We start from the raw sequence: 18,533 nt of genomic DNA, 5'->3' as shown, positions 1-18,533 counted from the left end.
TACGGGAAAGGGACACAAGGAAATTTTTATTACATTGATATATGTAGTCCTCTAAAAATTTTTCTATTAGATGTGAACTTTAAGTTACAGCAAAAGAAAGAACATCTTCTGCTACATGTCTGCCACAAAAACGTTAAATGAGATACTGTTCATCTATGGTTATTATGTAATGAAGCCTACCATTCTGTGACAAAAAAACCCAGTCTCTAGCCTTAGCTGACATTAATATAGAATCACTGTCAATGTCCAACTGCAAGCAAACGTGAGAAAGAGGTATTTTGTGCTCAAATTCAAGATGCAATTTGTTTTCCTTCTGTAATTCAATCTGCATTCAAAATTCCAACATTGCTGAATATAAATAATTTTAATAGAATGTTAAGTTTCCAAAAATGACAGGAGTAGGTTTTGTGTGACTATGTTTCTTTCCTTCCGTCCTTCTTTCCCCCACATTCTATCCTCCACCATCTTAGAAGCCAGGCATGTCCATGTCATGTTCCCTCATTTTCCTCTGACCACACTGACTCTACCCTCCCTCCTCCTCCGCAGTGTCATTCACCCATCCTCCCTCCATGCAGCATGCTCTGCGCAGTTTCATTTCCTTCTCTCCCTCCCAACTCCTCATGGATTCTACTGTTCTCATTCTTTTTTTCCTTTCCTTCTAGCTGTTAATGCTCTAAAACTATTCTATGACTGTTAGGAGCTCACATGGATGAATGGGAATCACCTAGTGCTTGATTTATAAATAACTGTAGCAATGACTGACACTGACAGTACTGTTTTGCAGGAATTACCCGTGTTGTTCATCTACCACTCCCAGTTTTCCAGTGCTCATAAAAATCAATGAAGTATGAATACAAAATTTTCCCTGATTTCTGTTAAATAATCGTTTGTAACATCCACTGTGAATCAGCCAGAGAAATTCTACCAAGTTGAATGCTTACAACTAATTTCTTGGAACCACAGAGTTGCTACCAAGTTGAATTTTGCAAGCTTAACCAATAAAAAATATGCTGATTTCTCTTAAGTTTTTAACATGTCATATGTTACACATGAGTGATAAGCAAACCTTGTCCTTCCTGGTACCTTACAAACAAATTTATATTTAGGAGTACCAATACATGAGCTGTTCCAAAAAAATTTTGTGGTTTGTTTTTTTTTTTTTTTAAACTATTGCCCCGAGAACTCTGTTTTTGCAGCTTTCATGAAAGTAAATCTTGCTTACAGCTGTGGTTTTCCATTATTGTAGGAACAAAGTCACACAAGATTATTTTACAGGCCAATATGACGTATAACTGTCATCAGAAAATAAACACAAATTTGGAAGTAAGGAAAAATACCCCAAATCTATGCATAAAACTAAAAATGTAAGGGAAAAGAAGCAAAAATACAGCTCCCCATATAATTTAAATACAAGATTATTCTGCTCATATAAGCACCATTCTTAAAATCTTTTTATAAAACATTACTTAGCGGTTAAGAAATTCAAACAAAAACATTTACAACACCAAAAGTAGCTTAAAAACATGCTTAAAAATGTCTGTGACTGACACTGGGATTTCCCCTAGAGTTGAGTAAAATTTCAAATGCTCTGTTGAAGACTGATGGAACCTGTATCTCCTCTCCGCAATACCTATAATACAATCTTTCTCAGATTGGTTGCTTTCAAAGTAATTTTCGGGTTTTAAAGAAAGAGCATAGCTGATAAGAAGGGCATGGACAACCATCACTTCTCTAAAAGGACAACCTTCTCTAAAGTTCTGCTTTTCTTCATCTTCCTGTGAAAATCACTAAAAAATATTACTAATCTGTATGCATAAATACACATATAATTCACATATTCACACGAATGTTTTTAAAGCTAAGAAAAAAATTTTTAAAAGTTCTTCTGGTCTCTTCTCCCAGCTAAGCACAACCCTGCTCAACTACTCCAGGAAGAGGTTCTGGATATACTACAGTTTTCTAACCCCTTTTAAGTTCTGAATACCAAAGTATCATTTAAATTTATCTAAAAAGTACTACTTGCAGCTGCAGCTAATGTTTCATACTTACATCATCCAAAGCTTTAGACTGTGCGTAGTTAAAATATGGGAACTCCTTAAAAATACTTCTAAATTGGGCCGCTTGACAGCATTAAGGAATTGAAAACAATTGAGTGAAAATTGTAAAATTTATTTTAGAACTGTAAATGCATCTCTTTCTTGTAATTTAAATGCAGACTTAAAACATATGAAACAATCTTTCATTGGCACAGGCTTGTAAAAAATTATCAAAAAGTAACCTATTAAATGATTTAGTATCTTTATTTAGATTCTTGGCATGCCATATATTCCACTTCACCAAAAAAACCACTACCTATTTGAGAGGTCTCGGGATTATACCAATAATGAAGAACCTCCTCCCTGGCACAGGCTTCATGGAATGGCATACAGTTATGGAATGTGAAACTGCAAGGGACAAAAGCTTTATTCTACACTGCAAACCAGATACAAGAGCAAGCAGAGCACTGCTGTTAGCATATCTGAAGTGTCAATGGTCACATTATATTTGTAATATAACACAAATTAATTAGCATAATATTGTATGTCCAGTCATAATAGCAGCAAAGAAATTCACCTACGATCTCTTAGTACTGACAGTGGTTTTAAAGACTTTTTTTTAAATTGCTAATACTGTGTATCCTTCAGACAACAACATTCTTATCTAAAATATGAGTAAGAGGAAAGACAGTATTGTTACATTACAAATCCAAATGAGTGAGCTGATCCTTGTCTGGACTTGCATTGAAGCCACACAAGCAGACTAACTGTAACCATCCGATCAGGCTGAGGATGCACGCACAGTCAGACATAACACCAACAGTAACAAGAACAACAAACTGCTGAGGCCTCAGATTGATGTTACATTAAAAGATTAAATAAAGATGAAAAGAAAAAGGAGTAAAACAAGAAATAAAAGTAGTTAAATACAAACACTAAAAAATGGGTAAAGATAAGCAAGTAATATTAGACTAAAGAAAATAAATATTTTTTTCAACAGACTTCTCTAAAATTACCTAAGTAAGTGATCTTTCAAAATGCAGAACATTCACTATCTGTAATTGGCAACATCAGAACAACGGAGTCCTTACTCATTTTGGAAATTATGACACTTCTTAAAGCTATTCACATGAATTTAAGTTGCCTAAATTTAGACACTTCCTCTTCCTGATATTTAACATGCCATTTGACAGTTACTAGAAACAAAATATTGAAAAGACAGCGTAAAAAAAAGCAAAAAAAAAAAAAGCTTCACAGATACAGATGGATGGTTAATTACGTTATGGGTTCAAGGCAGGGGCAAGAAGAAAAATTACTGTAAAATCTGCTTGAAGAATGGAAGTATACTGTCTGCACAGTACAACATAAATACAGATCTATAAGTAGTATGTGAAGTTTATTTTCTCCTGATAAAATGGGACAAAAAGTAAGATTCCATTTTCCTAAGAAGCCTAAATACTAAATCACTTTTCCTTTATTTAAAGTGTATGGGGATATATGTGTCTATGTGTCTTTGCATATAAAATCTGGCCTGAAACATATTTTGGGAACTAAAAATTTTACATTTTAAAAATAAACAGTTTTGAGGATAAAATTAAAATGTTTGAAATAAGAATAAATTTGCTTAGCAATGAATGATCTATAAGTTGTCCTATTTTCATTCTAGGTTTGGAAGTCCAAAGGGTGAACACCTATTCATCATTTGATTCCCAGCATTACGTTACAAATCAAAGCTATTACAGTGTAACGCATGAGTTCCTAAGGCTACAAATTAAACACTATAATTCTGTAAATGTAAAAGCATTGTAATAAAATCAGTAAATCAGATACAGCAAATACAAGGATACGTATTTCTGTAACAGCCCTCAAAATTTCCCATTTTCTTCCTGTAGTTCCTGAAGAAATAAAAGTAGTAAATTTAGAAAACCAGATTTATTTTCAACCGATAACCATGAAAAATATCTTCCTGACCCCAAGCTATGTGTTTTGTGAGAAGCTGCAAGGCTATAACAAGGTCCAGGTGATACAGAAGGAGCTGATAGGACAGGACAGGGAGGTCACAAGCTCATCATTTGAAAGGACCATCTTGGTGGCCCTTTGCTGAACTCAGTCCAGTTTAAGGACATCTTGCCTGTACCAGAGGCTCAAAACTTGATGCAGTATCTAGACATGGTCTCAAAAGTGCCAAGAAGAAGGGGATAATCACTTCCCTCAAGTTCCTGGCCTTGTCCCTGTTAACAAAGCCCAGGATGCTGTCAGCCTTTGTTACTGCTGGGGCACACTGCTGGCTCACATTCAGTGAGCTGTTCGCCAGACCCCAGGCGCTGTTCTGCAGAGCTGCCCCCACCCAGTCCATCCCAGGGGAACCCCAGGGGTTCTTCTTCTTCCCTGGGGCAGGACTTTGCATTCGTTACTACTGAATTTCATGAGATCCCTGGCAGCCCCCTCCTCCAGGAGAGACCCCTGCAGTACTCCACTTGTGGCAGGCATGTGGGCAGAGTGTGAGCCATTAACCACCACCCTCTGAGCCTGACCATCCAACCATTTTTTTTACCCATGCAGTTGTCCATCCATTCCTAATGTCCTAACCTGGACACAAGAATGTTGTGGAAGACAGTGTTTCTCAACCATTCTATGGTACCATGAACAGCCTTGCTGAAGACAAAGTAAATGACATCCACTGCTCTCCCCTCAGGCACAAATCTAGTCACCATTGCTCAGAAGGCAATCAGTCAGGAATCACGTTTTCCATTCCTGACCAGCCTCCAAATCCCATCCAAAGCCACAGCTCTGCCCTAAAATTTTCTGCTAGAACTATTTTTCTATTCTGTATTTCTGTAGCAGTTAGCCAGGTACATAAGGTACATTCCACAGATGCAGTAAGTCCCTGTCCCAAAAAGCTTAAAACCTAGAAATAAACAACACATATTTAAAAAATATTAAAAAACAAAAATAATTTCTAAACCAAGTATTTTATCATCAAAATTCTCACTGCTTTCCTCCATTTTCCAGATTTTAAAATCTATTTCTACAAAGATACAAGTATGAGCCACATCACAAATAAACATTCTATTTTCAATTTCTGGTTTTAAATGAAGATAAGACTATTTACCACATGAAGGGACAAGGCTGCTCTTTCTCAAATTGTTTAGGGGACTCATTTTTCAAAAAGGTTTACATAACTTGGCACTTTTGAAAACGTGACTCTCCTTCATAAATTGTTTACCCAGCTCATCTTAAACAACAATGCAATTAAGTTCCATAGAATTGCAGTATCTTCTATCAAGTTTAGCCAATTATCTCACCTTGAGCTGGTGAGAAAATGTTCTTCACTCTACCTCAGATCATGGATATCCATTATTATTATTATATACCGAAGACAGAGTGTGGACTATTTTTCTTGAAATAGAGTAATAATAATTACCTGTCATATCCAGAACCTCTGAAGCATTAGAAAATGATTTCATTTTAATTCCATTTTTAGATGCAATGTCCCAATCATTTACCCTATGCAGAGTAAAATCTGAGTCTTTAGTTATCGGAGCATGATGATTATTTCTCCATAAACCTTCTTTTTTCACTTCTTTCATGCTTTCACGTGTATTTAAGTAAGTATCAATTTCTTTCACATCCACAGAACTATCTTTAAATTCTGTATTTTTGTACATATAACCAGACATTTTAAATAAGCTGCAAAAGATCCAGGATTTTCGTTAGTTTGTTCAATGTTACACAGTTTCTCTAATATTTGAAAAATATGTATGCTTGTATTAGAAGCAGAACTAGTAAGATACAATCATAAGAAAAGTCTGTATCTAACTTTATTTGATATGACACTCTTCTACCTGAAGAAGACTCCTTTCAAGATACATTTTAACTTTACTTTCATTCCAGAAAGAACCTGAAAGAATAAACTGCCTGTCCAGATGGACTCTGAATCCCAATAGCAGATTAACTGTCAGTCTCCGCATAATTAAAAACAACGGAGACATACAGGTTCTGAGGAATGAGAAAAGCCAGGCATAGAAGAGGAGTTTATCTCTAAAACCTCTCCTCCCAGGCCACACTGAAATCATGTTGAGAACTGCTCAAGGTATTCCTGGCTGGCTGACCTCTGCTCTGAAAAGAAAGTGATCTTAGCCTTCTTGCTTGTTACCATGTGGATAAAGAACTCAAAATACAATTTTGAAAAACCTTTGTTACCTAACAATTTCTTTAATTTTAAAGAAACAAACCTCATCCTTACTCTTCTCATTAAAGAGTCTGAGCTCAGGACACATTTAATTATAGTACTAAAATATTGCCAAAAGGAAACATCTTTTTTCCCTATACCGAAAAGAATTAGTGTCTGGAGCCCTGTTAAAGTACCTTCAATTGAATGATCAAAAATTCTGCGTTTAACAAATGTATCTAAAATAATGATTCTGACAATCGATAAATTATCAGAATTGACTAGATGCGCACCTTTTTCTTAATGTTGAATGGACACTCTCATCACCACTGTTTTTTGGAAAATTACTTAGTATTTTATTTTGTGAAAAATTTTCACCAGGTTGCTGAGAAACTCCTGTTCCTGTTTTAGGTTTATCTTGATCAGAAGAGAGAAACAATGAAACCATTTTCAGACTTTCACGCTGAAAACTGATTTTCTCTCTTTCTCCCACGCTTAATTGGAGCACTTCTTTTTCAGAGTCTATGCCAAAATGAACAGGTGCTGGTGATTTATCATTTACTTCCTCAGTGTTACTCATACATTGTTGTATAAACTTCTGGTGCTTTCTCTCTCCTACAAAAACAATAAATTAATATTTCTATTAATGTTCATTTTCCTATTCATAGTAATTTTATTAAATATCTTCCACACAGAATAAGCCAAATTCATATATATTATATGAACTGATATTTCTATCTTATTGCAAGAACTTTAGTGTATATTTTCATGTATGTTCAAACTCTTCATCCTGTCCCAGAATAAAGATGGTCTTTTAAAAAAAAGACACAATGACCAAGCCTGAAGTTCCTACTATGAACAACTCTGAGATAAACCCTGCAATCTCAACAGTCAAAATTTGTAATGATGTCATGATTTCATAGTCATCTTGGTTAATTATCACATTTTGCAGAGTTAGTTCTCAGTAGGATCAGTGTCCTGATCTGGCAGCCTATTAATTTCAGCACTACCCATTTGGAAACTTAAAATTACAAAGGCCTGTTTTTGACATAACCCAAACAGTTCTAATTCTACAAACACCAGAAAGCTTATTTGAATGAGCAGTTCTTAATGGAATTGCTCTTGCATAAGGTAGAAAAAAACCTTCTGTCCTCAATAATAATTCCTAAATAGAGAATATCATACATCAGCACAGCACCTAAGAAATGTAGAAATCTAGCTGACAGAGATAAAGGAATCGAATTCTTTAAAATTTCCTTAAGGTGATCCTGAATGTCTAGATGGAAGGAATACTCCACTTAGCAGCAATCAATGGCCAGATTCAAATCTGCAATTTGAAAAAAGCCCCAAAATGGAAGAAGAAAGTTAGGTTCATATAAACTCTCTGTACCTTGGCTGGGAGACAGGTCAGCAGATCTATGTGCTGCATTATGCTCTTACAGCTGCTTCCCATTGTGTTATGATGCTTCATGGAACAATGTGGAGTAGCTGAAATTTTGATCATACTTACCTTGCCCACTTCTGCACAGTAAATGTGTAACCTGTATATGCCCAGAGAGGACTGCTAATGCTCCAAAGATATACAAGACCATCACCCTCAACTAAAATACATTTTTTGTCTATATTTGCATACCTAGAATATTTCATATTTCACGGCATTAAAAGAGAGAGGAGGAATTATCTGTCAAGCTAATTATTTGTTAAGCCCTTCAAAATGAATGTCAAATATTATGGTTTAGTGGGACTTGGCAGTGTTAGGTTTACAGTTGGACTCAATAATCTTAGAAGTCTTTTCCCACCTAAATGATTCTATGATTCTGTTCTATGATATTTTACCCATATGAGTGTTGGCTGTGTTTCTTTCCAGTTCCCCCTGTAACTCCTCTGCAGCTGGAATTTCAGCAATAGCTGGAGCAGGTGCAATACACCAAATCTTAGGCACTTCATTTTCTAGATACCTATTTTTAACACACAAATGTAAGGTAAAAGCATTCTTTAAGCACCCTCCACAACAACTAGCTTGAAATCACTAATCATAAATAACCTACTGTTTCTCCTGCTAAAAAATATTCTTTAATCCATGTGATTTTTAATCACAGAAAAATTGAGGCAAAACTTCTACTAACCCGTATTTCTTATAGCCCTAAGATACACTTGCATCATTCAAACTTCAGTGTGTTTGGAAAAACATTTCAAATTATGGGTTCTGAACCTGGAAACTTCTAGCCCCACATTTCTACTGGTAGACAGAAAAGGAAGTTATAAAAAAAAAAATTCTGCTGTAAAATGATTCAGAGTGTGGAAAAACTTGAAAAACAATTATATATATTTAACAATAAAGATTTACCTTTGTCTTCTATTTGGTCTCTCATAAAATAAATTATCCAATGAAAAGACCATGTCTGCAGAGTTGAACATTTTTAGATCAAATGTGAAGTCCCTTAATCTGCAAAAGGCAGCACAAGGAACTGTGAAACTGAAATTACTAGAATTGAACCTGTATAAGCAATAGAAATTTTATTAGTTATAAGTGCCAATACTTAATTTCTAGATTTTTTTTCTTTTAGAGCTCTTGCCTGCATCCTTAATTCTTCAAAAAGAAAATCTTTCTCCTCATAAAAAATGGTTCCTATTACTTATGACCAAAAAATCCTGTAGGACAGCACTTTAAACAACCTTTACATTACCATGACATGTCAGGAGGGAAAAAGTAGCTAAAAGTGAAGATCCAGATAAAGTTTATGTTAAATTATTTAATTTCTAAGAATAACGCTAAGATTCTTTCATACAACTGCAGACTATTTTTTTTTCTCAGATTGTTTCTGTTCTGATGGAAAAATATGATCTTATGATCAGATTCTGTCAATTTTTACAAAATAAAATTACTCTATTGTCTAAAAACCCCAACAATTCTTTTAATTTACAAGCAAATCAGATTTATTTTTTTACCTACATGCAAATTGCTTACCTGGATAATTGGACTATGGGCCCAGCTCCTTAACGTTGTTAACGGGTTTGTTCTGAAACATCAGGACCAGAGATTCTTTCTAAATTATTTTATAATATACACCAGTTTTAAAAATACTCCAGTTAATTTAAATGTTTTTCATTTAGCAGCAACTCTAGGCATTAGAAATGTTTTCTTTATGTGTCTGTGTTGACAAGCTTCACAGCTCTTAATTTTGCTTAAAGACAACTTTAAAAAGGAAAGATCTCACTAAAAGAACACCACAGAAAGGATTTTATGAGTGAAAAATCTTAGATTCACTGAAACAAATGGTAAAATACCAAATCAACTTCAACAGAGTTCATAAAACTCAATAAAGGCCAAATCTGGTGATAAAATAACAAAGCAAAGGTATCTTCTTTACCTACAGAGATAAACCAAAGGTGACACTTCTTTTGTACTCCAGCATTTCATTGGTAATATATGAAAAAAATCTTTTAGAATGCTTTACACATAGGATTCAGGTTTACTTAATTACTGTATACTGTCAGCTGTGAATCAAAAATTTAAAAAATATTTTTCTTCCACAGAAGCAGTAAAACTTCAAATATTCCAGAGAAATGTTACAAATTTAAAACAGAAAACATTTCACAATACTGGCAGAAAATAGAGCATGTAATCAAAACTGTCTGTGAACACAGTGCAGAAGATAGGTTTTAGAACTTCAAACAAGATATCTGTCAATGCCCCTTTTACACTCCTTTTCAGAGTACGTCTGCAACACCACTTCTGCCAACTTCTACCACTCCCCCACTGCCAGGTTTTGCCACTTTTTCCTACAGACTAACAAATCTAGAATTTAGAAATCACACTAATAAATCTAACAAAGCTGGTTAATTTTGCCACTGTACTTTTGCATGCTTTTAAGGTCAGTAATCTAAAGCAGGAGTTCTCAGGCTTCGGTATCAGCAGTGGCAGCAGAAAGCACCTGTCGAGTATTATCAAGTTGTTGCTATTGAAGTAGTTATTATCTGCATTAAGTGCTTATCCAGCTGAATAACCACCACGCCATCAGCTCCAAGGAGCTGCAAACACTGCACACCAGTATGAAACTGTTTTCATACCTCAGGTGGGGAATTGTCAATCTATGATAATACAACTTCCATTTAAATAATTTGGATTTATGATTCCCACCTGTGAGCAGTCTTTATTATACACAATATTTAATCTCCCAGGCCCTTCAAGCCCCTGCTCTCTGCATGTCATTTATTCTTTGGCTCCATTAATTCCAATTGCTTGATAACGTAAATAAAAATTATAGGAGATGTCATGGTCATTCTGAGACTGGAAAACCCTGGCACAACACTCCTTTGTGCAGTTCTGCATTCATCCACCTGCGCACCGGCTGTGAGCTGGGACACCCCCTTCAGAATCCCCAGCCAAGAAATAGTGAAAAGTCTCTCAGAATTGTAAAGGAAGAAAAAAGAAAAAAAAAAGGGGGGGGGGGGGGCATGGCAAAACATGTCTCCAAGATGGGAGAGGAATCAAAGGGTCTTCTCCATACTCTCAGTGCTGTTTGATAGCACAGGGAAAATGCATATTCAAGACGGCAGAATGCAGGAAATGAGCAGGTGTTGCAGAAGCAGCACAGACCATTGATTCACACTTACAAAGAGATGTCTGCAAACTCCTGTAAGCAAAGACCTCTCATGTATCTGCTTTAAGGAACAGCTTACTACAGACTTTCCACAAACACTGCAGGCCACAAGGGGGTTTGCTCAGTTTTGAAGCCCCTTTGCTTTTCACCTCCCTCCTAAAACTAAATCCTTTCTCAGACCTCTGTAATTCACCTCGGTGCTCTCTCCAGGGGGCCCAAAGTGAAGGTTGCAACCTTCAGGGGTGCTGACCCAAACAAACGGCAACAGCTCGCTCCCAGCTGTGGACCACGCGCTCTGAAGGGGCAGAGGACATCCCCACCTCACGGCGCTCCTTCCCTGTTCCTGTGAGCCCCTAAGCACCCCCCCCCCCCCATCAGGCTCCCTCTCCCGCCCTCTCCCTCGGCTGAAGAAGGAGAACCTGACAGAGTCGCTCCCTTCTCGCGAACAGCGCTTCCCGCCCCTACAGCGCAAAATGGCGGCAGCGAGCGGGGCCAAGGCAGTACCAAGCGCCCCGGTAGCACCGCGCGATCAGCGCCCCTCAGCCGCGCCGGCCGAGCGAGGGGGAAGCGGCGATTGCCAGCCGGTCCTTTCCGAGCACCGCCCCAGCGGAGGGCCGCCCTCCAGAGATTGCTCCCGCTTTCCTTTGCCGCGGTGCGGTCTGTGGGCTCCCGCTAGCACGAAATGGAGGGCGCCGGGTCAGCTCCCCGCCGGCTGCCTTTCCTCTGAGGAGCGGCCCGGCCCGGCCGTAACACCTGACAAACCACCTACACTCACAAATCCTAAAACAATGGGAAAGGAAGGGGCTAAATTCTCCTTAAAACGGTAAAAAAGGAATGTGGAGGGACTCCACTGGTGCCAGATCTATAGAGCTTGTCCAAACATGGATTTATCGGGAATTACTCTCTCTGTTGAAAAGTCCTTACTTGCTTTTACCCTGGTATAAATTAGAAAAGGCAGCTGATTCCTGTGCCATATGACTCTGTTATCAAAGGGATTCCTACAGTAAAGAAAGAAATATACAGAAAATATTGATCCTTAAAATATTTTCTACTGGATTTCTGAAAATGATTTTTTTTTCTTTTGCTGCTGCTGCTGAACTAGAGCAACAAAGCTTTGTCAAACAATTTATATGAATTGAAACAATATCACATAAAGTATTTGTAAAACACAGAAGTAGCTTGCTATTTTTTTCCCACAGAAGTACTGCAACTTATAATTCTGGACTTGCCATTAGAGCACAGGTTTTGAACTAGTAAATTTAAAATAAATTGCAGAACTGTCTCAGAAAGTCTAAATTTTAAGCTGGTTCAAAGCTTCATGCCATTCAACAAATACTATAGAGGCAGCTACTGTAAATATGTATTTCCTCATACATAAATACATGAAAAGGAGACAGAAGATTTTCTCAAATATTGATTGATTTTAACATAAATAATTTTTATTTAATCAACTTTTTTGTTTTTCCTTCTTGGAAATATTTATTAATTTTTAACTTTCAATTTCAAATTCTTAGACTTTGTATGTTTACATAATATAAGTGAATTCTCTCAAGCTGTGCAAGCCCAGGTCAATTAAAAGCATGCAGTAAGGGTTATGCTCATTTTTACAATTCTGTATATATAAGGTCTTTCCTTTATTATTCTTACCTTAAAAAGACTTGCATCAGAACTGTGTCATATTACAATATTCCAAAATTTACACCGCATGTTTAGATGCTTTAATCCACCTCCCCATCTAATTACTGGGCAGACAGCCAAGGGTAAGAAGCACTTCATTCCTACTTCCAACATGACAGAATCTTGGCCAGCACAGAATAAGAAAAGATTTTATGATAAAGAGCTTAGAATACAATCAGGATTGCTAATGAATTAAATTCTGAAGCCACCAATATTATTCAGTAATTTGAATGAAAGTGGAGAAATGTTTGTGCTTATAAGCATACAGTAAGCACTCTTTTCGGGCTTGTAATAAATTCTGAACCCAGAAAGCATTTTTACTTCTTACTATTAGAGAATGCCGCCTTTGATTCTGGCCTCAGGCAAGTTTCCATCTTAGTTCACAACATCTGCTTTTAGCTGACCAGACTTTAAAGTTTAAAGCGATAATACAAACAGTTCATTTTTTAAAGCTATTTTTTCTTCGATTCCCTTCCCTAGGTGACATCTCCCTCAATACACACACAAATCATATAAAATATATAGCAAAGCACTCTCTCAACTGCTCTGAGACAGTTTAATTTTTGATTTTCCCCAAGCCTAACATCTGATCTGCCATATGTTTTGAGTCTTTCCAGCTCGTGGAGATCACATACTAAGTCATAAACCTGCATGTTCTGGAGCAACGCAACTAGAAAATCATGAACACCAGACATTGGTCAGTGATCCATATGATAACAGAATAATACTCAGTAAATACAAAGCTGTTAGAAGATTCAGTTTTCTCCAGAATTTACAAATTGAACAAATCAACTACAAACAAATTAAATGCAGAAAAGTATCAAGACATAAGTGGGCTGACAATCGTCCATGTCTTCCCTGTTTCCTTTGTTTGGCTTTATCCACAATTTCAGAGATGTGACAAAACCATTGGTCTCTAAAAAGTGCCCTACCTTGTAACAGAAATCACTACAAAGTATTAGAAGGTCTTAAAATCACAGGTGACCCCTGAACTGTATGACTTTTACCATATGCTTGAGATGGTTGCAATGATTCATTTATTAAAAAAACTGTAAGATTCAAGAATTAAAAAAAAAAATTTGCAGTTGTAACCTTTTCCAGTCAAAATTGGGAAATAAAAATAGAGCAAAAGCTAAGTTGCTTAGATGAAGAAAAGGAAAAGGAAGTTTCTTCCATTTTATCCTGTTGGTTAGCATTTACAAATGTGGGCCTGATGTTGGCACCACCCTTGCAAAAACTTAAAACAGGTGAATAACTTGATTCATGGCAGCTGAAATTACTCATGTGCATAAGTGTTTGCAAGGTTGGGTCTTAAGAGAGCTAAACGCAGGTCCCGCTGGGACCTGGCAATACTGCTCTGCATGTCTGCCGGAGGGGATCTCCCAGACCTGATACAAGGCACTGCTCCCCAGGGTGGCAGCAAGCAGGCTGCTCTTGCTGTGCCCCTAACATATGCTTCCCCAGGAAGTTTAGCTCTTGAACTTTGGGGTTTGTGTGGCTAAAGGAAAAGGTATTTAACATTTTTTTTTTTTCATGGGGAGGTGGGGAAAGTGTGTTTTTTCTGTACTTTTTTACCTTTGTTTCCTTTTTCTTACCCATACGTTTTTTTCTTTTAAGAGATGAACTCCTCCTACTGAACCCCTCAAGCACAGACTAACCACCAAGGACCATTTTCATTATGTATAGCATTAGCATCTTACTTCAAATTAACAAAATGAGCACGTTTCACATTCACAACTCCACCCTGAACAAATCTCATCATGTACAAACACATTATTTTATGTCACATACTATTTGGAGACATTAGGAATTTTGCACATAGACAAAGGAGATATAATATTATTGAGTATAGATTTTACAGTTCACATAGCTGATACTTTTTAATTTTTGTATATTTAAATCATAGGCTCAGTTGATAAAATGAGACATATGCAGAAGGAAAGAAAATAAGATTAATACCGTGGTGATATTTGCTCCTTTGGAGTGTACCTCCTAGGAGGCAAGTCACTGCTGCTTCCCTTAAAAGTAAAACAAAGCATGTCCCATTGATACAGTGTCCATGGAGTCTGCTTTTGAATAAATGACAAATAAACCTGAAAGTTATATGTGCAACCACTGTTTTGGAAAATAACTAACTTGACTATTTTCATCTTGTCAGTTCCAACAATGTACTTTTTTTAAAGTGAGAAAGGGAATGGATGTTTTTTAAGCTAGAGGTATTTTGTTGAAGTCAGATCTCAACAGATGTATAAGGTACAACAAAATGCTCTTATTTTATTAGCTTTTTGCTCTAAGTTATTATGAATCAATTATATTTACTACTATACAATGGCTAACATCTGGATTCCAGACCCTCTGATAGTTCATTCACTTTGACAAGATTTCCTGTCAGCATAATTTCTTGCTTTGGATTGGCAACTATAACTGTATCATTGAGAAAAATGATTCAGAAACCCCTGAAAAGCAATACATTTGTAGATTTCTTCTTTTTATTAGATAAGCGTATTATAAAATCTACAGATTTTTTGTAGAGTAATTTTCTCATTTGTAAAAAATATAAACAGTTCTAATAAAAATTAATGTTATGAATAGTCCCAGTTCTGCAGTGAGCTTTCCGCAGGAACAAGGAACCTAAGTGATAATGTTTTCTTGTTGCAGTATGTGCCTATATCATTTCCTCAGACTAGTTCCCTGGAGAAAATAAAGTATTTTTCTGCCCATATTTTGAAGTAATACACACTGTTTATTATTTTCATTTTGTATACAGTTTTGGCCATTTAAAAAAAATTTACTCATAGTAGTCTTCATGTATCACTCTGAGTCACCGAATAAATATATGTCCAAAATGTTCATCTTCCAAGTCCTCAGTTCTACAAATATTCCTCAGTCACATTTGCAGACCAGCTGACTTTGAGTTAGGATTGTAAGTGAAAGACTGCTAACTTGCTGCTGATCATTAAACCAGCAAGAAAATACGTTATGGAAAGAAAAGGTCCATAGAGTAAGTCAGGAAATGTAATTCTCAGGAAAAGGGATGTTTCTCATCTTGGAAAAGCTGCTTATACAGAAATCAATATGACTGAGGTATCTGTCCACATTCAAGGGACAGAAGAAAATCTGTGAGTTTTGAAAATATGGGTCTGATATAAAATGAATTTTTAGAATATATTTTGTTTTACACATAGCATTTTTATTCACCAAGAGAGTTTATGTCTGTTGAAATGTTTTTTATTTTGGCAGGCAGTGGTTGAGGAGCAGAGGAAAGCTAAGGAGACCTGGATTTTTTCTGTGACACTATGGCCACTTAACATCTGTATGTCTGATTCTTCCTCAAGGGAATTTATTTTCTTGGTATTGTGTCCGCTCCATTTTCTTCAGGAAAAATAGCAGCAAGTATTTTAGCTACCGTCCTCTTTGAAATGCTTATCTAAGGATTTCTAGAAAAGCTCATCTTACTCACTTCCTTTCTTCCTTCCTTGGTCCCATCCTAATTACTAAATTTATATTGATTAAGCTGGAATAAAGCGACTCGGCCACATAAACCGTGTTTAAAGAAGCAGTGTTATCCACATGTGAGGTGAATTGGGTCCAGCCAATATGATAACGGCTTGAAGTGGTCAGGACTAAGACACATAGGTATTCTAGAGAAATTTCTGATAATTTTAAACTGTCTTTCCCAGGATGGCAGCCTGCTTACTCGGTTATTTCTAGTGATCTTCTGTATTGTAGCTATGCTGTGCATTTTACGTTAAACAACAACAATATGCCAATTAAATTTCTGCAGGCTATATGATCTGAACACCCTACAGATGCTTAGCTTTTTCAAAGTCGGTCCATGTGTACAGATTTTGTTTGATCTCTGGTTCATATCAACTTGCTTTTGAAACATACTGTAACTAGAAGATATTTCTTTATGATATGTTAGGTATCAGGAATGTGATCTATACTGATAGAGGGGAAAAGAGTTCATGCAGTGATCATTCTTCAAAAATGAAGTTTATTCTCCTTGCATTAAAGTAAAAAGCATACATTCCTCAAAGTTTGTATTTTCTTCCATACTTAACTATTTTAACTTTTATGATCATGAAGAACATTGCCTTCAGCCTTCTGGTTTTAAGTTTAATAATTTGATGCTTGATAATATAGTAAGTAGTGTTTACTGATTGTATCCTAAAAAGGTTAAGTGCAAAACTGTGTCTCTGGTATGCAGCTAACAAACTGCGGTCTAGTCCTGAGTAGAGCTTTAGGATATTACTGCGGTGCAAGTAATAAACAGTAGGAAGTACAAGTGCAGAAGTACTACGTATCCTTGCAGATGATGGAAGGGGCATAAGCCAACCCTCCTGACTCAATATCAGATACCAGGAAAATGTCTGTGTTTTACAGCACATGGACCATATTGATTTAGGAACTTAACATGATGTGGGCCTTTGAAAGGTGTGAGGAAACTGTACTGTTGTAGATGCAACAAGATGTTGACGTTATAGTACACACGAGAATGATACAAGTGTCTAATGTTAAAGTATATTATGTTGATTACTTCATAGTTTGTGGGTTCACTGACCTTCATGTACAGATCTATGCAATTCTATTGCACAAGTCTTGAAAGCATTTGAACAGAATATTTTTTCCAATTTAACCAAATTTGTACCTCTGTAAACTTCAGCAATGTTGTATTTTTGGACTGAAAAATCCTTTAGAAACAAGTATAATTCAAAACTTGAAAATAGCACGTGTCTTACATTCTGCAATGCAGTAATTTGTACAGGTGTTCAGCTTTCATTTGGGGCACTTGAGGCAATTGTACCAGTTCCTGACACGTTATCTTCTGAAAACAAAACCCAAAACAAAACAGAAAATTACATGAGAAGCAGCAGAATAGAAAGCTTGAGTATGCTCACATTTAAGAAATTGTCCATCACCAGATATGTTTGTTCCAAGCAAACTGTGGACTCTACATTGCAGAGCACGTCAGGAATAGGCATTGAATTACATTGAACATGTTCTGGGAAACTTCCAAACTAAGAAGTAAAGGCAATGACTGAAGCTTGGGGACTTCTCACCATCACAAAAACATTTGAGTTCAAAATCCCACCGCACTTTGTCACAAAACGCTGAAGACGGTTTACACAGACTCAGCTTATCCTCAAAGTAACACAACTGCTTTGGTGACAGTGGAGAACCTGAGATATCAACATGTTGCAGAGAAAGAGAAAAACTTCTGTCACATGGAATTTTTGATTAAAATGGAAGAGGCAGCAAGGAACACAGTTGAAAAATGCAGTATGTTGACACACTACCAAAAGAAACAGAGTTAGATATGAAACACTTTTATAACAAGATGACTACTGACAACGATACAGAAAGTAGGTGACAGCATTTCAAAGTCAAGACATTCTACATACTTGTTGATGTGTTTACAACATAGATGAAAGAGCAGTTTCAAGATTTCACAGAGAAATGCAGGCTGACACACTGATGTTGATAAAGTTTTAAAAACATCTTCTCATATAAAGTCACGAAGAAAACTTTGTAATTTGCATATTTAGTCCAGCTATTCACTAATCAGCCCTTTCATGTATTAATTCAGACCATATAGACTTATTGGTTAATTTTTGTAGGATATTCAGAGGAGGACATATATATTTAAATACATAAAGAAAAGATTGAATGGTCAGTGGACTGAGGCTATATCTGCAGAAGAAATCAGGATGCCATAATGCTCTTACAGTTTTGTGTATCTTCTGCTGGAATGTGGTGTATGTGTTTTCTACTGGAATGCCCTGTGGAAAATTGAAAGTCTTGGCTTCCTGTGTAATTCTGGGGAACTGTAATTCTGGTAACTTACAGAATCTAGCGAGTCTCTACAACATATGGTAGGGTTCTCCCTTCTCATTTTTCCAAACAGCATTAAAATTACAGCACTCAGTCAAGATCCCTTCCCTTTTTATGAAGTGATTTTAATCCACATCTCCCACCTTCTAAGTGAAAACTCCAATTACTCAATTACTGGGTTTTGTGGGCCAGGCCTGTCTCAGCTCTTTC

At 36.4% G+C, this 18,533-nt stretch overlaps 1 protein-coding gene across 1 annotated transcript in view; it reads right to left on the bottom strand.

Moving 5' to 3' along the window:
* The window catches only part of HFM1 (helicase for meiosis 1), a 38,981-nt gene extending 30,356 nt beyond the window's left edge, over positions 1-8,625 (bottom strand). Inside the window, exons 1-6 of the mRNA XM_052800368.1 lie at positions 8,555-8,625; positions 8,044-8,165; positions 6,501-6,822; positions 5,461-5,726; positions 3,884-3,931; positions 2,050-2,120 (exon numbers count right to left, since the gene is read on the bottom strand). Of these exons, the coding sequence (XP_052656328.1) occupies positions 2,050-2,120; positions 3,884-3,931; positions 5,461-5,726; positions 6,501-6,822; positions 8,044-8,165; positions 8,555-8,625 (900 nt within the window). The remainder of the gene's footprint in view (positions 1-2,049; positions 2,121-3,883; positions 3,932-5,460; positions 5,727-6,500; positions 6,823-8,043; positions 8,166-8,554) is intronic.
* Positions 8,626-18,533: the final 9,908 nt, after the last annotated feature.

This window comes from Harpia harpyja, chromosome 11 (genome assembly GCF_026419915.1).
Source record: "Harpia harpyja isolate bHarHar1 chromosome 11, bHarHar1 primary haplotype, whole genome shotgun sequence".
Lineage (NCBI taxonomy): Eukaryota > Metazoa > Chordata > Aves > Accipitriformes > Accipitridae > Harpia > Harpia harpyja.
The sequence above is the reverse complement of the archived record's forward strand: the minus strand, read 5'-3'. Positions and strand labels throughout refer to the sequence as shown.